The 26,762-nt window shown below is 43.3% G+C and overlaps 1 protein-coding gene across 20 annotated transcripts in view; it reads right to left on the minus strand.

Moving 5' to 3' along the window:
• The window catches only part of MTSS1 (MTSS I-BAR domain containing 1), a 126,465-nt gene extending 101,161 nt beyond the window's left edge, over positions 1–25,304 (minus strand). For 9 of the 20 annotated variants that reach the window (XM_042036569.1, XM_042036575.1, XM_042036580.1 and 6 more), the window contains exons 1-4: positions 24,890–25,303; positions 24,596–24,764; positions 8,206–8,267; positions 5,402–5,475 (exon numbers count right to left, since the gene is read on the minus strand). In XM_042036569.1, the coding sequence (XP_041892503.1) occupies positions 5,402–5,475; positions 8,206–8,267; positions 24,596–24,667 (208 nt within the window). In that variant the 5' untranslated portion in view covers positions 24,668–24,764; positions 24,890–25,303. Of the gene's footprint in view, positions 1–5,401; positions 5,476–8,205; positions 8,268–24,595; positions 24,765–24,889 lie in introns of all 20 variants that reach the window. The other 11 variants (XM_042036579.1, XM_042036568.1, XM_042036574.1 and 8 more) reach the window with 6 other exon arrangements.
• Positions 25,305–26,762: the final 1,458 nt, after the last annotated feature.

Below are 26,762 nucleotides of genomic sequence, written 5' to 3' on the forward strand. Positions count from 1 at the left end.
GTATGAGCATCTGAAATTAAAGAGGAGTCAGAAAGACAAAGGAATTGGACAATGAGAATGCCCTTCCTCTTGTGACCAGCTTTGTTTTCACTCTGAAATTAGGCACCGCTCACCATCACAACTCCCCAGTCCATAGCCAGGAGCAAAGCAGTTTATTTAAAAAATGTTATACAGCTTTTAGGTCTACTGCTGTAGATTATGGTGTCTTTCCCCTCCCCAGGCTTAACTTCTGTTTCATTTTTTTTTCCCCACCATGAAAATAAATAAATTTTTTAAAAACACCATTCAGTACTGTCCATTACATTTTGCTGTGGCACCAAGGATTTACCATGCCTTGGGTCACACTGTGCCGTATTTGCACTGAGCAAGATACTGGTTCAGGAGGCCTAAGCACACTTACTTGGAAGATAACAGATGCTAATTCCAGCCCTACGACACTTTGAGCAGCTTGTCACCTTGTAAAACCACTTCAATACATACCATATAGATCCTGGCTAAAATAAAAATGTATCACCCAAACTACGGACTATTTGAAGGGGTACTCACACGGTACCTGGAGCAACACGGTTGTAGAGTCTGCCCTGGAACACTGATCTGCAGCAAAAGTACTATTTTAAGCAGCCTTACTAAACATGAAGAGCAGTCACTGAGTAGTGCCATGTAAGAGCTACCTGACGCAGATACTCACAAATATTAATCAAATTTAATTTTCTAAGTAAAAGTGTTAAGCCATATTTACATTTTTGTGTGCTGTTGAAGTTTAATGACGCCTGAAAAAAGTACAGGCACTTTAATGCAGCACTTCTTCTACACTGATAAATCCTGCCACTCGAAAGGATAACATTAAAATTACTATGCTGATTTTGGATGCCCTGCTGCTCCTGCATGCCATGCAGACATAGGCTGAGTTTTGCTTCCAAGTCTACTCAGTGTCCCTTGGTAGCTGGCTGACCATCCACAGTACTTCCCTCCCCGACCTCAGACCCCTCAGTACAGCAGAGAAGGTCTCCCTCTCAAGTGGAATTTCCTGCAACTCTTGTCAGTAGCTCTACATTGCCTTAAAATCCTCTCAGACGTCTGTAAAATGAAAGAGATGGAAAACATAATAGATGTCAGAGTTACCAAAGGCAGGGAACACATACCTCTAGTAGCACTTGCCAAGAGGGAACTTCAAACAGCACTACAATCCACGGAATCCAACTGGCCAGAGAAAGCTGTGTGATACGCTGACACCCTCTTGAAGTGATTTAACTAATCTGCTAATATCAAACACACCTATGTATATGCAAAACCCTTCAATATGAATGAAAAACAAAAAACCACAAGACTTGAGTATCAGCTGCCTCATTAACAATCTCACTTTGAAGATCAATTTTAAGCTTGGGTAAATCAAAGCTTTTAGATCATCTTTCCATAAATTTTAATTTACACCTGTGCAGATGCAGGCAGGCACGACTGGGGCAGGGTTTTATCCATGGAAGCTGCCAATGGTGTCTTAAGTGGATACAGAAGAAGTGTGCATGTCTTCACATCAATCTCCCTCATAACACAAGGAGGATAGTTACTTTTCACACCTACTTTTTCAAGTTCCTGAGCTCTAGTACTTATCTACAAAGGACATTCAAATGCAGCAGAGGCAGAAGAAGACTAGCATACAAAAAGCAAAGCAATTTACACACATCCTTTTACGTACTGTTGAAACCCACCTTATAATCATATATCACATTTAAACGTACAGTACGTGGGACGCGCAGTTCTTGCCTTCAAAGGAGACTATACTTGTATTGCACAAATAATCAGGTAAACAGCTATTAAATGAACTTAGATTTAAATTTCTTCCATGTTTCAGAACTGATTCTGATTCAGAATTATTACTGATGCAGGTAAAAACATTAAGTATCTCAAATATTGACAGTAATAAGCCATGTGAGAAAAGCCTGAACTGAAACTCATGAGCATACATCTCCCCAAAAGGAAACTTCACTTTTAAGGTATTCCAGAGTTATTATTAATACTATTTAAGGTATATTAAGGATTTAAAGGTACCCTGAAGTACCTCATTCATTTAAGACTTTGTGAGCATTCTCTTTAATACTCATAGTGAGAGATAATACAGATTCCACTGGAGACTACTGAGTTCTGCTGGGCTTTATGCCAAACAGATGCAGCTTGAATAAAACAAACTGCTACATAGATGTCTCTATTTTGTCAGAGCTCAAAAATCAAAATATCTGAAGGAATTTTGTTTTCAAAAATCTCTGATACCAGCAAAAACAGCACACACTGCTATACAGCTAGCATTACTAGAGAATTAGCAACATAACTTGACAATCTCCCCCATTCAAATGATGTTTCTCAGATGACCAGACCCACAGAAACCCAACATTTTGGTGATACATGCATCAGAACCACTTTCCCTGTGTTTTCACTTGTCAGGCTAAAATCAAAAAGCACTGAACTGAGGGAACAGAACTGAGGAAAAAAGAGACTGAACTTTGGGTTGATACACATCTAAATGGAGAGACAGCAAAGGAGGAAGCAAAAGCTGAAATGAGCTGGTTGGGAAATTAATTTGTGTATTGAGTCACCACAAAACATCAGGTACTTCAGGTTCAGGGCTTTTCCTACTTTAGAAGCTACAATGTGAAGAAAATACAGCAAAGTACAGGTTATCAGATTCATCCAGTCATAGGTTTTACCATAGGCAGAGCTCCAATTATGCCTTCTATCTGAGCTCCAGATGGGAACGTGAAGATTAACATCATTACCATTGCAGAAATAGAAGGAAGTAAATGGCATGGAGAGAACGATGCACCAAAAGAGGAAAGACAAAGCTTGGGAACAGCAGTAATGCCACACAAGGTAAAGATACCAGTTGGAACACGGACTAGCAACGATGGATATAAGCTCCCATTCTTGAACACTTGGTGACTGAAACGGAGATTGTCTCCCCTTGTGTGTGTGTGGACATGTACATCCATGCAAACACTTTTTCTTCTTTCAAAGCTAATGCTGATGCAAACAGATTAAAGAGTAGCCAGAGTGCTTCTGTTGACTGATAAAACACTTTCATCAGCTAGATCAGTGAGTCTTAAAATAACAGGCCACTTTCTGTAGTATAAGCAATTACAAATTAAAGGCAGCACCCAGCTTCACAACACTTCAGTCATCCTAACAAGGAAGTAACGTTGTCCCTCCAGAGCAGGCACCTGCTTCAACATTTGCATATACAGTTAGGTCCCAGAAGTAGTATTTGGCTCATGCAATGATAAACCAGCCTTATGATGTAAAATATACCAACCTCCCTGCCATTGTCATGGGAAGTGCTACATGAGTCTCATATATCCCCAGAAACTGAACATGAACTTGCCTGACTTTGGTTAATCTGTTAACTGTAAACTTTGGTTTATCTGTTAACCCTCTAAACAGTGTGAAACACAGCCAGGTGTTTGATAATTTTATAAACTGGGTAAGTAACAGGCAAAATTTAACAAAGAATTTTTCATGTTAGGCAACCCCTCGGAGGGAAAACAGCCTGTCAAAATTGCCACATCAGAGAAGGAAAATAGTAAGTTTGTTCTGTTTCAGTTTTGGAATACAATTCTTTATACTGATGGCAAATTACATTTTTACTGAATTGTGCCCTCATAAGTCATAGGGACTTTTGCCATCACCTTCCATAGGGTCAGGTGTTTATCCCTGTCCACAGCAAGGTAGAACCATCTGTATTTGTTAAAGGACCAAGGTGCAACCTCAAAGGTAAACTTGAATGGGCACAAATGGAAGTTAGGTTGGGAGGAAGATCAGAACCACCAGCTAACCCAGAGCTTTCATTCATTGCCCAGAACATCACTTTCTAAAAATAAAACCAAAATTCCTTTCTATCCTTTCAGTCAGGGAAGGCAGAAGACAGAACAGAGGAGCTATACAAATTTGGCATGCCTGGATTCACAGAGCTCCTTTTGTAAAGGATGTGTTCGAAGAGATAAGACACAACACTTGTTGGACATGGTCCAAATAATACAGCAGAAAGTGTAAAATACCCTTCAAAACCCCACACAAGCCATTTTTGTTTAAGAGTGGGAGAGTTTCAGTCATTCTGGTATCTCAAATGCAAGTCCTATAAGCCTGCCAGCATAGCTAGAAGACAAGTCTGAATCATTTTGGTAGTTTACTTTATTTCCCCTTGGGAAAGCAGAAGGAATAGAAGAGAACATGCTTGAAAGAAAGACATGTTAGCAATCCAAGTTCTGCCTTGGGTCTCATCCTCAGTTTATTCCACTTTCTGTCATGCTTACTATTTTATGTGAGTAGATTACCTATAATTTACAGTAGGTATGCATATAATGAGGAACTTCTTATCAGAATGTAAACATTAGCTTTAGACAGGAAAAAAGAATTCTTCCCTCTTGCCATTCTCTTGGTACTCACTCCAGCAGCTGCTACTACTCCTGTTAGCCAGAAGTGAAGGGAAGAGGAAGTCTGGCTGAGCTTGCACTCTGCTAATGGGAATGAACACTCTTCACATCAGCAGTATTACTTTCTAACTCTCCAAGTCAAATGCCAAGGGCACACTAGGACTTTAAAAAAATGCTACAAAACCTTTAAGGTTAAAGGTGACAAAAAGTTGTTCCCTCAGCAGTGATTTATCTGCACTTTGGATTTACTCTTCAGCAGCAGTCCAAGGACAGTGACCATGGGGAATGCCCTACCACTGCAGGGACATCTGCACATGATGCTGTGGTCACCAGGCATCCAGCATCAGAGAGAAGCAGCCTTTTGTCTCCTTCCAACTCAGCAATCTGGACAGAATGCCAGCTGCACTATTTTGGCTCTCCATACTCTCCAACACGCTTAGACTGCTACCCAGAGAAGCCCACAGCCCAGGAAAACTCATTTTGACCAAGAATGTCAGACTTAAGGGGGAAGGACAAGCAAAGTCTTTGCTCAAAGATGTAAGTACAGGTCATGGTCATCATTACTGGCAGAACCCAAAGGCCACAGCATCAGCCAGTATCTGCTCTGTCTCCAGCAGCCCTACAGTTATTTATTCCAGCTGAGTATCAAGCCTTTTACATTTATACAAGGTACAGAAGCGACAGTGAATACAGATTTCTGTAAATCTTGCTTTCAAATATTATTCATCAACGTATAATTCAAATGGTAATTAAGAAGTGTTCACATGATTGATGACACATTTAAATTACAGGTTTCCAGCATTTTTTTTTTCAATAAAGACAACTTCCTTTTTCACGTGCCACTTTTTCAAAGTGCAAGTCCATCTAACAGATGTCTCACAGATCTGCTTGTCAATGTAACAAGTTAAAACTTCTTTTTATTACGACAAATGGTATAAACCACACAGTGTTCTGTTAAACTCAATATTGACACATCTGCTTACCACGTGTATTAGTAGCCATGTCAGCCACTTTCTGAAAGGCATCCAAAAAGGCAGCAGCTGCTACTACTGTAGTCCTGAAATGCATACAGATAACAAAACATTAGCAGTGTCTCATTGATGCCTATTTAATTACTGCCAAAAACATTTAGGCTTATAAAGAATAACACTGTGAACTTGCAGAGGCCACAAAAAGTATTCTCTTTTATATCTGAACTTAGCCTTTTCCCTCCTTCATTTCTTAATCCCTTCCTCGCTTTGTGTTAGCACTATGGACTTGGAGGCAGCCACGCTGATTCCATGCTGAGAATTGCACAGGACAGGTGCTGTTTCAAAAGAGCACAGCCACCCTCCTTCTAGCTGATTTCCTCTGATGAACTAATATTAAGCAGTCAAACATGAAAAACAAATCTAACACACATTATACTTCACCCATTAGCGAACAAATTACAGCCACTGCTATTTTCGGGGAACATGCGTATTTTAAGAATAAACATGCACAAACTTCCTTTTATCTAGGATCCTGGCCAAACAATTTCCTGCATTTTTCATCTGTGGAGCATGAGCATCCCTTGAAACAGAAAATTTCTTGGAAATCAGACTGATCTGGAGTTCTTTGACAAATGAAAAAGTGGGAAAGAAGAAAAAAACCCCTCCATTTCAAGAAAAAAAACCACAGAGCTCAAACCCACAGAAAACACCAATCCCCAAACCCCCAAAACAAACAAAACCCCTTTCTGATCCACTGCTCCTCCAAGCAGGACCCTTCCTGAGAGGTACACCAGCAATCTCAGACTTCACAATCCAAAGTGTCAACCTCACTAGTCCAATCTCCCTCCACCTCTGAAAGCACACACAGACCACACATCTGTTCAAGTGGACAACAAACGTGAGTTACAATTTTCCAGACACATTTGCTCCAGATAAGCAGGCCCCAGAGCCCTGAACACCTCAGGTCAGTCCAGATTTCTGAAGGTTTTTAGTCTGGTTGACCCAATTAAAGTGAAAGTAGGCCAGGGCTCTACAGGTAAAGCACAATTGTGCCCTCTCCACAGTTACCTCATGGTTCTGTTTCTGCACATCTTTTCTAACAGTAACTGATTTTCTCTCCTGATGGTGTCAGTCAGCCTTTTCAAGCGAAATCCAGAACAGGGACTATCAACTTCACTTTGTTTCAAGAGCTCCTTGCTTGCCTCAAAAACCCCGGCAGACCTGCAGGGAAGCTGATCCTCAGCCAGAAAGACCACAGGACTGCTTAATTAGGTCAGATTTTATGCAAGTCTCACTCCAAATATGCTCAAGGTACAGAGGATGTAACTGGCAGCGTAGTAAATGGCCTACTGACAGCACAAAAGATTTGAACACACACACAGAAAAAACCACCCTATGCATGAGAGGACCAAGCAAATGCATAAGGACTCTCCTCCACATGCACAGTAGATTAAAGGAAGGGCAGACCCCACCAACCCTGACAGCTAGCTAGCAATATTGGGCCCTGGAACCAGAAAATCTTTTCTGGGATTTTCCTTAACAGTGTTTGTGATGTTCATCTTCCAAACTTGTGGGTCACACTGTTATTCATGTACCATGTTGTTAATTATTAATTATATTGCTAATAACAAAGTACCATTTCCCCAGTAACAAGATCCAGGAAGACCTGGCTCCAGCTCAAATGACATCTGCTGTCCTTTATCAGAGCACACAGAAATGAAACAGCAGCAAAAGGCTCACATTTGCTAGAAACAAACAGCAAATCCTCGAACACGGGCTTTCAAGCTGCCTGCTTGCATGTTCCTGTAGCACTGCACTGATTGAATGCAACACCACAGGACCGGGAAATAAACAAAACTATCCCTCATGCCATCCCAGAAAGCCTGTGTTTGAAGAGTACAAAAGGCTAGGAAAGTTCTCCATTTCTCTTCTTTCTCTACTTCCTCTGCATCTTCCATACTCCACTGATAGCTGGGAAAAGAAAGAAACCACACGCAAGTGTGGCATTTTAGGCAGGGTGTAGCAGAACAGCATTTTCCAGCTGTTTAGGGCAAATGAAGCTAACTCCCAGCTTCTTTGGGAATGGTTCATAATGCAACACAGAACCACAAACCAGACTGTCAATAACCTGTTGCCACTACAGCTGCTGGGGAAAAAACCTGATGCTTTGGAGAACAGAGAGGAGACTGTGATTTGGAGAGTGCTGTGAGGAAATTGAGCTTGCATTCGTATTAACAGAAACAAATTTTACAAATGAATGAATTCTAGAGGTAGAATTGGTCTGAGTGTGATACTTACGCCATATACTAAAAAATCCAGAATGCCATTTTCAAAGTATACCCCAAGCCCTTAAGTTTTAATCATCACCAATGTATGATCCAGCTAAGCAATTTTTTTCATTTTTAAGTCAGAATAAAATGCTGTTAAGGCTACCGAAGATTTCTTAGTATTTCAAGCCATCTTCTAACATAACCCCTCTGTATTCTACACTAATAAAAGGGCAACACAGACCTAACTCCAAATGTGTGCTCCCTAAAGAACAGTAGACTATCTTTCCAATTTTCCATGAAAATCCATGAAACTTAGCTCATTTTATGTTTATTATGTATAGCTGGTGGTAGATTATGAATTTTCCTAAATATATTAAAACACCAGTAGTAGTATTTGAAAAATTACATGCAGGTATTGACTATGTAATATGCACAATTTTACTAGGACCTGCTTAGAAAATTAGCCTTGCAAAAGCTGCATTTAATCTTAATGTTTGCAAATCCAAGGAACTGTAGGGGATCTTGACTGTGTAACGTAAAACTTACCGAAGCTGAGACTGCAGTTTCCCAGCTTTATTTATAAAATCTTCCCACACTGGGTAACTTCCCTGCAAGAAAAACAAAACACAATAATGAACACTTAATTTGAGCATTCTGATTTTAATACTATAGATCAAATTAAACTAGATGTAAAACAATAACTAAGACTACTAAATCCTAATCCGTGAACACCAAAATTGAATTCTGAATCCAGATGAAACAGCAGGTCCTCTGATGAGGCTTCAAAGTTTTTCTGAATAGAAACCCTGGGCAAGAGGGATTTCAACTGAAGCAGCAAAAATAAATGCCTTGCTTTGGATGGATAATGCAAAAACCAAGCCCACTGGAAGTGAGGTACTAGGATATTGCAACAGCATGGAAAGAGAAGCTCCCAAAACTAAAGGCAGCATCACAGTTGTTGTCTACCAATGGATCATCTGTGTTTTTACCAGGTTCAAAGCCTGTATAATAAAAGTGTGATTTGACCAAGAGACAACATCAAGCACTGCCCCAAGATAACTCTGTAATCGGACACAGAAAAGCACAGTGACAGCTCAAGACAACCAACTTTCCCAACAGCTGCCTTGTCACTGCAAGACCTGTTTCCAAAACAGTCAAAAGCCTTGGAGACAATCTCTGAATTGAAGCTGACAAAGCAGCATGGCACTGAGTGTATACAAAGTGCTTAAGAAGGTTTAATTCTTCTGGACCTCGAGTTTCCTGTAGAATTTTCCCCATTTTTTTTAAACTGGATTAAAAGCACAGGTTTTACTTAGAATATGGACACCAAGCATTCTTGCAAGTCGTGATGTTTATTTTCCAAAGTTAAAAAAAAAACAAGATTATTTTTTAGACCAAAATTGCTTTCTGCAGAGCAAGTACAATTTTTCCACTAACAGCAAAAGTGTGGTAGAAAGAAACCTCAAAATTTCACTTTGATTGGAGTCTAGAGAGTAAAATAAAATATCCCTGCTTCCTTTAATAAAGGTATAAGACTTGCTGTTACCAGAGCAACAACACAATATAACCCAGATAAGGCAGATCCTCAAGGCTAACATTACCCCAGCTCTGACTGGCAGAGGTTGCAAGCAAGTGCAGTTGCTTGTAGCAAACTCAATCCACCCTTATAAACTGGTCTGCTTTTTGTAAGTAAACCAAAATCTATTGCCCCCACTGCCGTGAGAGACAGTGTTTTGTTTTCAGGGCAAAGACAGGACCTTCCCCAAAAGCTGGCAGACAAATTCCAGCTCCTCAGTATACCCTGGTAAGGCAGCTCCCAGAAACCTGCTCAGAAGCCTGCTGGTAGTCTACTCTCTGTATTTTTCTGCAAGGCTTGTGGGTTTTTGCTAAAAGGAAAAGAAAAAGGGAAAAGACCCCAAACAATGCAAAGCAGGTGTTCATAAGCCTTGTTATACCTACACATGACAGAACCAGTGGCAAATACAGAAGGGGAAAGAGAAAATAGCAGTTATCTGGGTGGCAAGACCTAGAATATAAAGTGCTTTGTGCTAAGCAAAAAACTGTCAGACATTTTAAAAATGAAAGAAACCCACCAATTATTTAACAGAGGCAAAAAATGCTATTTCCTTAAACCTATTAGTCTTACTGCAATCCCTCCTCTGAACCCTGTCTCTCAATGTCACCTGCATGCTGTTCATGCATTATGCACATGTATGCTAGGAGCCCTGAAAGCCCTGACAATCACCAGCAGGGCCCAAGGCTCTACGGGATACTCCAGCAAAATGCAAGCCGGCAAGCAGGCGATACCAAAGCAGCCTGATTATGTTTCCATCTCGCTGGTGTATTATCCAGCTAAATGCACCTGATGGCTCCCAGGAGATTGATACCAGCTCTGCGTTTAGCTGCTTTCCCAGGGAAGCTTAAGACACTCCTATCAAAACACAGCTCAGGAAGAAATTCCCCTTTTTTTTTATTTTGTGGTCAGCCTGGCAAGCAAAATTGGAGAAATCAAACATTTCCACAACTATTTAATTCTTGTCTATAAAAATGATGTTTTTTTCAAACCAAGCCTGCTCAAATAAGCTGTAACAGTTCATTTTATTAAATAGTTTGCTATATTTGTTTGGTTGAAATCAACGCAGTTTGTTTACCTGGGCTCCCCATATACTGGCCGATAGCACCTGATCTCATTTCGACAGTAGAAAAATGGAGCTTTTTGTGGTTCTAACGTCACTGAATTAATACCTTGGCTGGTGGATTTTGTTGGGGTTCTTTTTTTGCTTGTTGCTGCATTTTTAAAGAAAACCTTTCAGCAGTTTTACATCAGTGATATGAAGTCCTGCATTATCTGCTCAGCTTGCCATATCTTGTTATCTCTAATAAACTCAGCTGAAAATAAGAGGCATGTACTTCATCTGGGTTCCAGAATAATTTTCTCTCAGTTTTCCCTGCTGAAGCCACATCCACAAGTTCATCTCTCCGTCAGATCATGAAGTCACGCTCTAAATTGTGTCATTCCTTTGAGCTTTTCCTAAGAACATTTCCACCACCCTATCTCTGCTGAAACCAAAACCCCCTTCATTCCTACCTACAGCAAAAGTGCAAAACACCTACCACTTCACAAGACCAAATAACCAAGGGTTTGTCCCATCTCCAGCACCTAGGAACCAAGGAAGCCATTTAGTGATGCCTGTGGGGACAAACCAGGGAGATGGCAGGAATAAAACTAGTGCTGTAAATCTGCACAGTGCCAGTGCCCTGGGCAGCAGCAACTCCTTCTCCAAGACGTCTTCGTGTGCCACCTGGAGCATGGCAGCCCCGCTGTGTCTCACCTCCAGCAACAGTTCTTGCTGTTGTCAAAGCAGAGTCAAGAGAAATGTTAACAGTGGTGAAAAACACACACATCCTTGATTCAACATGTATTACTTTCTCAATTTAAACACAAAGAAACAGCAGGTGGAATTTGATATCTTTGTCCAAGATGTGCTTTTGCGACATAAAGCCACTTCTGAAGAATAATAACACAGTATTTTTAATGCTGCCTCTCCCAGAGCTTCCTCTGCTCCCTCTGCAATTTCCAATTTCAGCTGGCTGATGCAGAAAATAATTTTTCCCCCTTTTAAATGTCAGGGTTACTCAGGCCTGGTGTTATCTGTGAAAGCAGGAGGCCTCCCCCAGGTCCAGTCATGCTTAGGGAAGAGCCACAGCAGGATTCTGGGTTGCAAATTCCCATTTAGCTCTTCATGGATTGAAAAAGGGATCGATTACAGTGAGGGTTTGTCTTTTTTTCTTAAAAATTGCTAAGGGATTAATCCAAGGACTATTTTCCCCAAAACAACTTTGTGCCCAATTATTTCTTCATCATCGAATGAAGAAATTTGACCTGTCCTCATCTGAATAGATGTTTCCCACTGCCATATGACACTCCATGGCGTCAGAGCCCCTGGAGCTCCACAGTGGGGCTCTGCTGCCCGCCCAGCACGTCACCATAAGTAAGCTGCAGCATGCCATTATCCTACCCCATTGCTTAATTAGTGGGCGTATAGGTGATTAGTCACCTGATCCCACGGCCCAGCTCCAGCTAATCTACACCAAACACAGGCAGGGAAAACACGGAAAACACCTTTCTGCCTCAGGGCTGAGAAACAAACTGCTGCCTCGTGCCTTGTCACTCAGGTAGCCAGTCCACAATTAGGGACATGAAACAACTTCCCCTCAGGGACAGAGAGTGTGTCTGGAAGTGCCAGACACCAACACCCAAACCTGGGCGGAGTCCTCGAAAGCCACAGCTCCTGGACTGCCACGGGGAAAAGGGTGGACCATCATCATTCAGTGAAATCCCATCTGACACCCAGACGCATGGACGTGGGCAGATGTCTTAATTTTTGTCCTCCTTCCTCACCATTCAAATCTATTTTAATTGGCAATAAATTTCATCTTCTCCACTCAGGTCTGGTTTGCTTGTGACAATAACTAGTAAGTGATTTCCTTGTCTTTGTCTCAATCCTTGAGCTTTTTCTTACTATTTTCTCCTCCATCCCATTGAGGAAGAGGAGATAAAAAGCAGCTGGTCAAGGTCAGCCCACCACACCAGAAAAGAGCAGGCAATGATCACCAAGATGCAGCTTTGGAAAAAGAATTTAAGCCTTGGTTGGAAATTTTTTTCTTTCTGGTGAACCAGCACAACCGCCCCGCATAAACACAACACTACAAAAGATTTACGGAAGATAGTTTTTTCCTCTCTTTCAGTCCAGTGATCCCACAGCAGGAGTGAGAAGAGACACACATGAGAAACTCAGTGATTTCTCAATAAAGGAAGGGTAGATTTGCAGCAAAGTATCGTATTTTCTGAAATTGTTATTGATGACATCTAATGGCAAGAAAGAACAGGTACCCAGATTGTTGTACCTAAGATTACAACTTGAGTATCAGCAGCCTTGAGTTTTAAAATGTTCTGTCACTCCTTCTGCCAAGAAGTTATGATTCTTCTTTTTCCACTAAGCAAAAGGATGCTTACTTTATTAATTTATTTACATGCACCCCAATTCCCATAGACAAGACTCATTCCATCTTCGAAAAACCCTTGACAGTGTTCTTTTAAGTGCTTTCATTTATCTGCTTTCATTTATCAGAAAGGCTTTCCAGCCTTATTACCAGTTCTTGCTGGGACATCAAGTACAAAGGCAGCAGTAACAGTTTGGAATCTTGTTCAGAGCAACAGCCCATCTAAATTTCTGGGGCAGGGGGAAAGAGACAAGGAGGTGCTCTTCAGTAAAGCAAATCCAGAATCTGATTTTGGCTGTTTCAGCTAGAGAGGTAAGAGAGAGAACTAGGAGAAAGCAGTGCCTTGTTTTTAGCTCAAGGGTTATCAAACCAAGACCTGTATGGCTTCCAGGAAAGTACTAACAATGACTAACTGCAAGACTTCAATGAAATGGGGAAAAAAACAACTACACAGGCTACAGGAGTTAGAACTTCTCCACCTCAGTGTAGTTGTTCAGCTATGATAAGCTAAAAAGCTGAGTCCCAAACACATAACAGTGTTACAGAGCTCCACACCCTAGTAACACATCCAAATGCCATACATCTATTTTTGGAACAAAAATTGTAACTTGGCTTGTGCATGTGTCCTCCTACCCCTCCAAAGTAAATTATGCTGAAAACAAAAGATTTCTTTTTATATTTTTACCAGATAACAGAATCACAAGGATTATTATGAATGTCTCATTTCTGTGGCATTCACTACACTACCTCCAAGTAGCAAAGAGACTTTATTGTGCTAGACACCACACAAGGTCACAGATGTTACACACAAAGAACGGCAATCAGCAAGTATGGTTTGCACACAGAGACTACCACTTTTCCACAGTTCTTTAACAGACAAAACCAGGAAAGAGTGGAGGGGAAGAGGACAGGAAACAGTAATAGTCTGAAAAAAAAGAGGGAGGGGGAAAAAAAAAATAAAAGAGGGCTCCAGCCATAGATGTCTCAACACATTTGGAAGACACAATTGTTGACAGTCAGCTTTCCTTCTCAGGTAACATCTGGCACTGGAAGTTTTTCCTCTTTCCTAGAAGAATCAATAGTCAACTGGGTGAAAGAACACTCGGCCAGCCATAACTGCAAGAATTACAAAGTGCTACCAGACATTAATACACCCTCTGTTCAATCCACTCATTTAGCCAAGTCCATGACTCATGGATAGGACTGCCTAGACCCTTAACAAGTCACAAAAGGTCTTGCAAAATACAGGTGAGAATACAGAATTAGCATCATTGTGCCTGAAGTTCATAATTGCTCTTCTCCATCCAAAAAACTTCTGCTTGTTGGCTTTTCCTCTTTCTAGTGTGAAAAGCATCAAGGGCCTGTCTCATGAGTATTTCTAGGCTGCATCTAAAGTCTCAAATCTTTCAACGCACTGAAACAGGAATTTTGCTGGCAAGAGAGACTTCACCCTTTATAATGACACAGATATATACACACCACCTATTCTATTACTCCTTGGTATTACCCACCTCATTTCGAATACACAGAATCACAGAATGGTTTAAGTTAGAAGGGACATTTAAAGAACATCTAGTCCATGCCCCCTGCCAGGAGCAGGCCTATCTTTCACTAAATCAGGTCATTCTCAGCCCCATCCAAACTGAACATGAACACTTCCAATAATGGAGAATCCACAATTTCTCTGGGCAACCTTTTTCACTGTCTCACCACCCACACTGCAAAATAAATCAATTTGTGTCTAATCTAAATCTCCCCTACCTACTCCCTCTTTCTTGTATTCAAAACCAGAACTCAATCAGCCAAGTCCCAATACTGATTTCAAGAGCATCCCATAGCCCGATGTTGTCCATCATCTGTTTTCCAGGGGTGCAGGACAAGAAACAATCAGTTTTGTTTCAGCAGAGAAGTTTCAGATTGCACAACCCATTCAACTATAAGACCAGGTAACAGGCAACTCTGAAAACTTCCTTCACTTCCTTTCACTAGAGCTCTTTCAGGAAGAGTAACACATTTATATAGACGTCTTGCAGAAGTACTCCCACAAGACAAGGAAAGAGACCACCTGACTTCAAAGTCTCATCTGTCTTTCTAAGATAAAGATACTGCCGTGCACAAAGGAAGTTTGAGCTTAGCTCCATCAGCAAAAGGGACTCTCAATTTGTGCTAAACCCTCACTGGGCCAGGAATGAAACGGCATCAACAGCAAAAGACATGAACTTCACAGGATTTCACAGCAAGAGCTGAACACAGACATTACTGAACGGGGGAGCAGACAGGTACAGATTCAGGTCTGAGAGATTATACTGCATGCAGGTGAAAGTAAAGGCACATCAAGGATCAGAATAAGATGTCATTTAACCAGTAACTACCCTTCAGGAAAGAAAGCAGGGGTAATTAAAATCAGAGTCTTGTATCCATACATTTACTTCCATCATTTCTGCCTCTTGTTTAGGGAACGGCAGGATTAGAAACTAGTTTCCCTCAGCATGCACAGTATAAATAGGCATGCCAAGCTTTGCTTTTCAAGGTGATACATTATCACAACATTGAAAATTATGCCACAAAACACTACTGAAGACATCTTACATGCTATTAAAAAAACTGTCAACTGGATACTTCTATGTATCACAGAACCACTTGTTTAGTATTTTCAAAACTGTTTAGTTTTTAGTGTTTAGACGTTAGGACAATAAAGAAAACAGATAATGGCATGAAAAAAATCAAGTCTAAATCTTACACAAGGAAGTCCAGAAAAGGGTGTTCACACCACTGGGGTAAAAAACCCAAACAACAACACCACCACAGATACCCATTTTTTCTACATTCCTAAACCATCTGAAGAACTCTAAAGAATGCCCACTTCCCTTAGTAGCAGCGCTGAAATGCAGCACTACTTTGCAAGAACACACATATTTATTACACCATTTAAAGGGGGAGGGAACCTAAGTCTGGTACCATTCTGTTGTCAGAGCTCTGGAGCCTTTAATTTGTATTATAATAACGCCTGCACTGCATTAGTCTATGTTTAAACATCTCCAGTGGAGGATACCAGTTGCCCTATGGTTGTGACTTTAATTTGTAGTACAGCAAGGACCCATGAAAACTCATCCTGGCTTACAAATCCAACTTAGGAGCCTCCTTCTTTGTCAACAGGGACCACGTCAAATCTGTACTGTCCACAGCTCAGCTTCATGGTTTGTAAGATGAAAAAACTCAGCTCCAAAACAGTCACTTCACAGTTTAAATCCAAGACTGGGTAATTAGCAAACAAAAGTTAGACTCATACTGTGAGAAAATACATCATGCATAAACAGTCTCTCCCTCTCTAAACATAGGAAGTTATTCACAAGATGGGGGGGCGGTGGGAAACAACTAGCCACAGCTTCTGAAGACCTTTTATCCCATGCCACATTAAAAAAGCTGGACATTAAGTAGTCTTCCAGAGGAAGCATATAGTTCCACATTCTTCCCTACAGGTCTGAACAAGTTTGCAAGCCTGAATAGCAAATTTCTCCTCAGAGACTCATCAATACTGCCTTGGATCCACTCAATCATTAAGTGGCCACTGTTCACACTCAGCAGCTATTTTCTAAACCTACAATATTTCAGCTGGATGAAAACAAAGATAATTAAAATATCAGGAGGCAGTCATTCAAGTTAATACCTACACAGGATAGCCTCAAGCCAACAGCCCTGTGTTTGTAACAACACCAACCCCATTGGGGTCTCATCACTTCTTCCCAAGCAAGCAGAAACCCTAATTTCTGACCACCCACTCAACACAACCTCGATTCCACAAGCAGTAATGTCAATCTCCAGGAACCAAAGTACTAACAAGCATTTGAGTTGACAACAAAAGTATCTCACTGGGAGAAAGGCAGCAGCCAGGTACCCAAGTTTTCAATGCTTAATTAACTTTGCCTCTTGACAGACAGTGAAGTGCAAGTACACTATTGCAGGCTACCTTCTCTCCATTTCACTCATGAGAAGATAAATAATCCCTTTCAATCTCCAAATCAGACCCCTGGTTTGCTCATGCATCCATGAGCATCCATGTGGCATGCTCACAGATGGTACGTGGATGTTCGGAGACATCACCAATACAGCTTTATTAACAAAAAATCCCGAATTGTGCCTCTACACAGAGGGCTTCAGAGACACTACACAGCATACATGTGACTTTTGTGGCAAAAAAAAAAATATATATATCTTATGCTTGGGTGAGAAGCACGGTGGTAGTTTATGTGGAAGACAAAACGAGAACAAATGTGAACCTTTCTGTACCATGAACCAAGTGTCTCTAGTTATACACTCATCAGTAGCATTGTACACACCAACACAAGCTCATTCCCGCAAGAGTGGTTTGTTAAAGGACGACCGTACTCCAGCTAGCATCCTAGGATTAAAACCAACTACACATCACTTATGGTTGTTGACCAGAAGAGTGTAAAGTACGAGCTCACACAAAACCCCACAAAACAGACAAATTATTCATGATCAGCTTATGGTTAAGATGTTCCAGTCAGGCTTCTCCACTAAAAACTGAGAGAGGTTCTGTAGTTTCAGTTACAGAAGAGGAGTTCAGGACACTTTTGTTCAGAATTTATAGTAATTTGTAGATGTCATCTCTTCTGCCTACAAACACCGGCTTATCACAGTGGTGAACAGCAACACATCTTTATCAGTAAAAACAAAGTGTTATGTATGTGAGAATAGAAACCTATTATACTGGGAGCTTAAAAAACATCCCCTCATTAACGCCATGTTGTAGATGCACCCAATTTCTTCTTGTCCTAGGGGGAGGGAGTAGAAGTCACTAAACCTGCAGCCATAGCTTGCCTTTCTGTAAAACGGGAGCCATTCTTTGGTGCCAAGTCACACAGAGAGCACTTTGAAGATGAAAGCTGCTATGGTCTTAGCCACAAAACTACTAGACATTTTGTCTCCAATCCTTCCAAACATCTTAGCATCCAAGCTATCTCAGCCCAGCAGGAAGAATTCCATCAATGTCCTTAAAGGTCAGCACAGATCCCAGCAAACAAAGTAGTGCTTGGCACCTTACAGTATCAAGGTAGACATAATTTTCAAACTGAAAACATACCCTTGAAGATATATGTAGCCTAAAGAGACTACTTCATTCTGAAGAGTAGCCCCTTTATGATACTAACTCAAACTTCTCTGTAGTCATCTTCGCATGCTCTAAAGTAGACCAAAAAGCCTTTTTTAGATTTAGTTCCTATTTTGCTCTCTGCTTATCTTCAAGACCACACTGTCTTTGGGTAGACCATGAACCTTAAAAATGTTCTTCAGAAGTTGAAAACACATAGCATGCTGCTATGCACAAGTTTCCATTCAGAGATTTATCAAGAATACTCCACCAACTCTTGCAACTCCTGTACTTCAAAAAAAAAAAAAAGGCAAAAAAAAGTTGAGCTTTTCAGGTATTTTACAACAAATATTTGGGTTCAGTTCATGCAAACTCAGAGCTCAGGAAGGAAGCAGTAACCTCCACTGAATATGACCCTCTGTTAGGTATTAACCAGCACTAAGCCTGTAATTACACAGACTTCTTGTTCTCCAACATTTGTTCAGTCAATTGTGTTTCATGCAGCACTGCACAACTCCTTCCACACTTACAACCTCACAAACTTTACTATGCAGTTCTTGGCATCCTGCCAGGTCTAAGAGGAGTACTCTTAAGAGATATTAAAAATCCTTGCCCTGGGTGTATGTCACAGGATAAGCCAGCCCCATACACACTTATGTAGCAAATGTTCAGCAGTTGTATAAATTGTTAACACTCACACGAGTATTTGGATCAAGCAAACATGTGTTCCTAAAAAATAAACTACTCGTGAGTAAGTATGTTCCCAGCTATGCCCTGTTCCTTGAACCCCAGCATTTAGGCAGGCATGCAGTGGCTCTCTTCCTGCACCATCTTCAGACTTTGCTGCATGTCAATCCCTCCCCCTCCAAGATGTTTACAGAAAGATACTGCAGCTGCTTGGAAAAGGCAAGAAACTCAGTGTATGCAAACCAACGGCCTGAGCAAGCAGGTTGTCGGGAGGCAGAGGGGGTAAGAAACCAGAGCAGCCAGCTACGCTCCAAATGCCTCAGTGGTAAAACCTTTAAGGAACAAAAAAAAGCGGCAAGAAAAGCAGCAAATTAACTCATTTAAGATTTTTTGTGAAGGGGAAGAAACACTAGTTTGCTAGGTTTGAGATAGATAGTTGTCCTAAAGACTGTTGTGTAAGGGACATGCCAGTGCAACATGGCAGGTGTGCTTCCTCTCCAAGCCTGTCTGTTGCACACAAAACCATAGAATGGTTTGGGTTGCAAGGGACCTTACAGATCATCTGTCCCAACTCCCCTGCCATGGGCAGGGACACCTTCCAGTAGACCAGGTTGCTCAGGGCTCCATCCAACCTGCCCCTGAACTCTTCCAGGAACAGGCACCCACCCACAACTTCTCTGGATAACCTGTTCTCAATACACTCACAGTAAAAAAATTTCTTGTTTATATCTAACTGAACACTGCCATCTTTATTGAAGCCATTCTCCCTTGTCCTGTCACTACACGCCCTTGTCAAAAGTCCTCCTCCAACCCTCTTGTAGACCCCTTTTGGTACTCAAGGTGTAATAAGATCTCCCTGGTTCACAGAGACCTGCCTCTCAAGCCTGTCGAAGTCCCTCTGGATGGCATTGCTCCCCTGCAGCATGGTGACTGCACCACACAGCTGGATGACATCATCAAACCTGCTGAGGAAACACTCAATCCCACTGTTAATGTCACCAACGAAGATGTTAAACAGTGCCGGTCACAATGCATGACACATTCATTTTTCCTTACAATAGTTATCATCCTTAACAGCTGGATTGAAACAAGCCCTTAAAATCATTCAACTGAACATTCCTAACCTCCACAGAGATCTCAAGCTTCAAATAAAGCACAGCTGGGGAAGAGCTGTTGCACTACAACATGTCACACTAAAATAAATTTGCCCAGGTTCTCTGCTACGTGTGTGCTGTCCCTTGGATTAATACAAAGGCTGAGGACTTGCAGCTGTACTTGATGTAGTAACTGTCTCAGCAGTTCTATTTGTTCCATCAAATACTTTTTTCCACTGAGTTTATATTATTTGTGTGAATATCACAAGGCATTCACAAGCAATCAGGGATACTTAACAAACAACTCTTAATTATTGATGTGGCCACCCCCGGGTCCCAGCTTCTACAAAAGCAAGATTAAAATGCTGCTTCTCACTGGTCACTTCCTGAAAGGAGATAAGAGGCTGCAAAAACATAAATGTTTCTCATGCCCATATGTTCATGTCTCTCTCTTCTGCTTTGACCAAGAACTGCAGGACTGAAGGCAAAGGTGCACCACTGCCTAGGCTGGGAGTCCCAGCAGCAGCAATGGAGTTAAGGGTTCACCTCCTCTAGAGTATTAAAGCAGAGGTTACTGCCAGAAGCAAAAAGTTTATTTTATTGCGCTTTCAGCTAAACAAATATAAATAAGGCACATACACATATAATAAAAGAGTTTCTAAAATTTTCCAAAAATTCACACCTCCTTTGGGAACCTGATTTTTGTTGATTATCAGGACAATACCTGCACATCCCTCACATGCAGGGAGATGAATGAGACTAAGTGGTAACACCCACTTGACCCATAAAAATTTAGTAAATCCTGTGACTTGGTATAAATGAAGCCACAGACAACCTGTGTTCATCCAAATGCTCATTACTCATCTTCCTCCCATGCCCACCGCACAGGTGTCAGGTGCTGTGCATACACAGCAAGCCCCTGCTCTGTCAAAACACATGCTGGCAGAAGAGGCAAGACAAATAAACAACAAGCTAAAAGCCAAAGAAACACCATCAAGCAAGTGATGAACTACAAACACAGCCAATTTCAATGTTTTCAGAGGTGTTGTCTTTTTTCTTCAGGATGGCGGAGAACAATGTGATTAAAAGGAATGTAAAATCAACTCAGAAGGAAAAGCAGCATTAAAGAAAATCTGCTCTGCATGAGAAGACAAGTTCTTTTGAAACCCATCCGCAACAGGCCCTCCCAAAAATTAACTGCAATGATTTGCTTTACACTAAAAGAGATATTGAAATTAACAGCACATTGCAGAATCTCATTTCTCAATTGCCAGAAAAGAGTTACCATTCAGATCAAATACTCCCTTCCCACAGGGAGCTACAGAAAACTCAGCATTCAAAAACAAGCTGCAGAGCGTTTGCACGTAGCACACAGGACTACTCCTCTGAGGGGACATGCATTTTATTTTTGCTTTTATAAACTTTGATTGCTTTGAAAAACATCTTGCATAAGAGTATAACAAATCCTAAGTGCCACATACTCAGTGATGTATCGTAGGAAACACCAGGGCTGTGACAATGGATCAAAATAAGGATGGGCAGACACGCTCCCACCTTTATGATTCTTTAATCAGATCCTGAAATCTCAAAGCATAGAAACCCAATTCTAGAGCACAACAGCCAAGTACAATTCCCATTGTGGACTTTTCATAAACAACCCTGTCATCATGTACACCACCATATTACTCAACAAATCTGACCCTTGTTTTGTATGGAAAAAATGGACTTCCCTTGTCAGGGGATTGAAGTTCCAGATGTTCTGTTCAGCCTGGAGGAGACTGAGAGGAGACCTCATTGCAGTCTACAGCTTCCTCACGAGGGGAGGTTGAGGGGCAGGCACTGATCTCTTCTCTCTGGTGACCAGTCACAGGACCCGAGGAAACAGCATGAAGCTGTGTCAGGGTTGGACATCAGAAGTTCCGTCACCCAGGGGGTGTCTGGGCACTGAAACAGCCTCCCCAGGGAAGTGGTCACAGCACCTGAGAGATTTTAAGAAGCGTTTGGATGAATCTCTCAGGCAGATGGTGGGATTGTTGGGGGAGTCCTGTGCAGTGCTAAGAGCTGGACTCAATGATCCATGTGAGTCCCTTCCAACTCAGAATATCCTGTGACTCTATGATGTACAATAATGTGCTGTATAAACAGGATGTTTACTAACTGTTGTTATATTTACTCAATAACATCATTTCTCTAAATCACTTAACTTTATGCTGAGTTGTTTTGGAGCAGGTTTTGTTGGTATTAGCCACAAAAATATTTTTGGTAGAGAGTGGAGAGAAAGTTGTGGTATATGGAGAAAACATTAAAGGCCATTCCACAGACCTCAGCCAGCAAGAGACAATCTTGCTGTCACAGAATGTGATGTGTTAGTCACACTGACATATATTACCCTTATGAAGTTTCAAATCTAACACAGTATACAGAGACAAATGGAAACAATCACATTGCTCAGAATTATAATCCCAGCTTCTGTACCCTTGTCAAGATCAGGCAGAGCTCAAAATTAACAACAGGTACACCTGAGCTAGTTCTGTGTTACTGTGAACAAAGAGAAAAATTAGTCCACATGTACTGCATCTTCATCACCTCAGCTGCAGCACCCATCTGCATCCACTGGCAAGACTTCAGAGTAATTTAAGCTGTTCATTAACCCTACCATCTTTACAACAAAGTTTAAGGTAGAGCAATACATACGATAAAAGAACCTGTGAACCATTTAGTTAAAAAAAAGGTGGATGCTGCATCAAATCCCTCAGCACTGCAGGGCATGTGGGGCCTTGATCACAGCCTGCGATGAGAAATAGGCACAGATAATGCACTTGGGTATGCGTGGGCAGACCCCTACGCAACATCTCCAAGATCCTGCCAGAAACCTGCCCACACAGATCTGACTACGTGAAACAGCACTTAAAATGCTAATTTTCACTTTACTACTAAAGGTATGATTAGTTGAAAGGTTCTGGTTAACTATCAGAAAATAGCTACTTTTCCTTAGAAATTGTTGTGTTCCTTTGTGCACAATTCACAAAGAATCCTAGTGCATCTCATGAATAGTACAGCATCAGCTGCATCAAACCAAACTACAGGTAAAAATTCTTTGTTCTACTCATGCTAAATAATGAGCAGTTTTTTTAAACCATAACAACTACCATGCTGCTAAAGATCTGCAGTGATTTCTTCCAAACCTCCCCCCTCAGTTCACAAAACAGGTTCCACTACTACAGAGCATTAAGAAAAAAATATTCACACCTGTGCCCATTTTCATAAGCTCATGTCAACATGTTTTCTGATGCGCAGCATTCCCATGCAAGTAGCAATGTGTAGAAGAAAAAAAATGAATCCACAGAGGCCCACTGGCTTAAGAGCAAGAAAAACCAAATGCACCACTTACGGAAAGAAGGAAAGAATAAACATACTCAGTGTCCCTCTGTGATGAAACCCAAAACCACACTTCATCTGGAACAGAACATCTCCTGCGTGTTCCATGCACTGCCCACTAAAGTGATTCCAGGATTTGTGATCGTTTCCTGCTTTTGGGGGGGTTTCTTTCATTTTAAAGTGCAGTCATTATTAAAAATCCAAGGGGGTTGAGAGCCTGAGGACCACCACTGCCAGGTCTGCAGCACTATCCTGACAGATATACACAGACTCCCCCCTCCTCTCTGCAATCTACCTGCTCTTGACAAGCCACGCTTTTAATTAAATGTCTCCTAAGATCTGTTGAGAGGAAAGTGCATATGAACACTTGCCAAAAAAAAACTTCTAGTGCAAACAGCTTCTCCCCCCCCGGGCGCCCCCCCCCGCAAAAAAATACACTAGAAGCCATTAACCTCTGCCAGGCTCCCTCCTAGAGCAGACCCTGTCCTCCAACACTACTCGGCAGCTCTTTCTCCCGCAGCCCTCGCTGCTCACCAGCCCTGCATGGATTAAAACACCCAGAGAAATCCCGTGCCCCTGGCTGGGAGAAGCACAGCACGCACGGTTGCCGCCTTTAAATTACGGCAGTCCCCCATTATTTGACACGTCTCTCAACATCTCCCACAACGGCATCCTTCCCAGTCGGCCCAGGCAGGAAGACAAGCTGCCCTTGTCCAGGGGAACACTGCAGTATTCTGCAGTACGGCCGTATGCCGGAGGCTGGGCGCCTCGAGCCCTGGGGTTTGGGGGAGACATGACGGACAGAACACAGCAGCGCTTTTACGCTCTTTATTTCCACGAGAGAAGGGTGGGAGGCACCCGCTCACCCAAAGAAAACCCTGCAGAAGTGCCCTTGGCTGCCAAGGATATGTTGGGAGCGCCTCTCTCAAAGGGACCCTTTGGCAGAGACGGGATCAGCACAGTCAGGCTTCTGGTGGCTGGTGGAGGGACCATTCACAGAAAGAAGGAAATGCCACCTCCACGAGCATATACAGCGTGAAAATAATACCACATAAACGACTGAGCTGCAATTTTAATTCAGGCACATATCAACTTTTGAACATCTCCAGGCAGAGATTTTTTTGCCATCGCGCCCATCACCCTGGCACCGAAATGCTCACACTGCCCTTCCCAGCCCCACCCCACGGCTGACATGCTCCGTGCCCGGCTCCGCCGCACCACGCTCCCGCCCCGCTGCATTCATTCTGCTACCGATCTGACAGCCCACACCAGGGGAGAAAAAAGGAGAAGAAAAATATTTGTAAAATAAAGAGGCAGGCTTGGAAATCGCTGACCCTGGTGCAAGGTAACAGCTTGCATATTTGAGCAGGACAAATAGAGAAAAGAGGGAAGGAGGAGGGAGGTAGAGGTGGTGTCCTGCAACCAACTCGCAAGCCCCAAACCCTGGGTGTGAAGCCAAGGAGCCCCTCTACCGGGCTGGTCCCGCCGGCGGGGACGCGGACCCAGCCCCGGGGCAGCGTCCCCCCAGCGCCGCGGGGGAGGTCGAGCCGCCGCCAGCCCCCGATGCGGCTGCACCGCCCGGGGCGAAGTTTCGCCGGGCCAGGTGGGAAGAGGCTTCCCCTCCCCTGTGCTCCCCCACACCCCTTACCCCTCAGCCTCTTACCTTCATGTCGCTTATGATGGTCTGGAAGAGCCCTCCGAGAGCACTACATTCCTTCTCTATCACAGCCTCCATTTTCCTGGCTCGAGCTCACTGGAGGAGCAGGATTTCACCGCTACCGCTGCAACTGCACTGCTCAGCTGGAGGAAAATCAGATACCCCGGGCTCCCACCTCACCCAAAAAAAAAAAAAAAAAAAAAAAACCCCCCCCCCCCCGGGGGGGGGGGGGGAGGGGGGAAGGGGCAAACAAGCTAATGTAGGCAATGAGAGGGAAAAAAACAAACCACCCCAACACACCTGAACCCCTGTCTGCCTGCACCTCTACAACGGGATAAAATCCAGCGCTACTGGCGCTTCTCTACTACACGCACCTCCCCGGCACCCGGGCACTCAGCGCCGAGCGGGCACTACGAGCCCATGCGGGAGCAGCCACAGGCCCCATCTCAGCGCATCGCGGCCCCGGCCCCCCGCGCCTCCCGGCACGGCAGCGCTCAGGGCAGCGGGCGCCCGCGGCGCTGGGCGAAGCACACTCCGAAAAGACAAGGGGCAAAAAAAAATTGTTCTCTATAAAACAGGCTCGAGCGTCAAGCCGGTCCTCGTGGAGCAGCCTGGAGGAGTCTCTGCCAACCCCAGCGGACCAGGCTACAGCCAAAGCACCCAACCCGCTGCCTGCCCTTCTCCGAGAGCAGCCCGCTCCGCCCGGCCGTGCCGCTCCCGCGGCGGCAGCGCCCGCCCCCGCCCGGCCCCGCGCCGAGCACCCCGCCCGCCCCGCCGCGTCACCAGCGCGGCCTCCGATTGGCCGCGCGCGGGTCTGGGGACCGCGGGTTCGCGGCCCGCTGCCGACGGGGCGGCCCCGAGGGCTCCGTCGGTCCCGGTCCCGGTCCCATCCGTCAGGGCAGGAACTGACTTGCATGTTTAGGATTCGGCGAAGAAACTGGTTTTTTCTGTTGACGTTCGCCGAAATGGCCGACGTTCGGCTGTTTCTGATGACAGGCGTCTGCCTGAGCCCCCCGATACCGAGCTGAGAGCCCTCAGCAAAGCTACAGCCTGGGGAGTACAGCCGGCAGCAGCTGTGGGGCTGCTCAGTCATCCTCTCCCACAAATGCCAGACGATAGGCAAGACTGTGAGAGGGGGTTGTATGAAACGTGGGGGTTTAAAGTAATTCAGTTTTCACATTTCGTCAGATTTTGCAAAACACTGTGGTCGAAATCTCTTTTTCTGCACGCAGACAGGCGGTGGCTCACAACCTGCACGTGTGCGACACCGGCACGTGGCAGCACACGCCAAACACACCGAGGGTGAGATGGAAATGTAGGAATTCGAGTTATTAAAATTTATCCTACAAACTCTGCCTGAGAAGAGCCAGTGTCTGTGCCAATGTATTTTGCTTCATTTCAGCCAGTACCGAGGTAGGGGCATATGAGGGATTGCATCCTCCGTGTTAATTTATCTCTGAGGGGAAAGGCTGGACAGGTGCCCTGTCTCCAACAGGGCCATAGCAGCACAGGCTGCAGCAGCAATTTTCCTCTGCTTTGACCAGCATGGGTCTGACCAGGCGCTTAATTTTGAGCTCTGCATGACCCTCACTCCCAAAGACAAGCCCAATAAATGTCCCTATGGGCTTGTGATAATGACACCTGCTCATCTCAAGCTGAGCTTCAGGTGCTGTCGCATAACCAGCATGACAGCGTTCCTCTGGGATACAGTCACAGCCAGCTATCCGGCAGGGAAAGTTGGTGGCCTACTTTGCTTTCTTCAGCCACCCCATTTCTGGGATGATCCTTCTTTTAGTGCAAACAGTGGCTTGGCTAACCTCATTTCTGGAAAGGTTTCAGAGTGCAACAATGCGTGTGGGAGAGGAGGGTGAAAAATCTTCTGTAAGAAAAGCTGTTGTTTAAGGACTGCACTGATACTATAGTAAATAAAACAGGGCTGCTTGCTCTGTAGCATGCAACAAGTCTCATACAGCGATGAAAGAATATGCAGGTATACAACAGAAAAATGAAGTAATAATTTCACATCTCAATCAATTATAACAAGTAGGTTAGGCATACAATGTAAGAAAATGGGTTTTACCTTGCAAATAAGAAAGTGCACCTCACTGGTTATGATGAGTAACTTTTTAAATCACTGTAACTCAAGCATAGCCAGTCACAACCTAGAGAGACC

The sequence above is a fragment of the Corvus kubaryi genome, unplaced genomic scaffold, assembly GCF_017639235.1.
Source record: "Corvus kubaryi isolate FWS band 111438036 unplaced genomic scaffold, C.kubaryi_AGA036_p1.0 37385, whole genome shotgun sequence".
Lineage (NCBI taxonomy): Eukaryota > Metazoa > Chordata > Aves > Passeriformes > Corvidae > Corvus > Corvus kubaryi.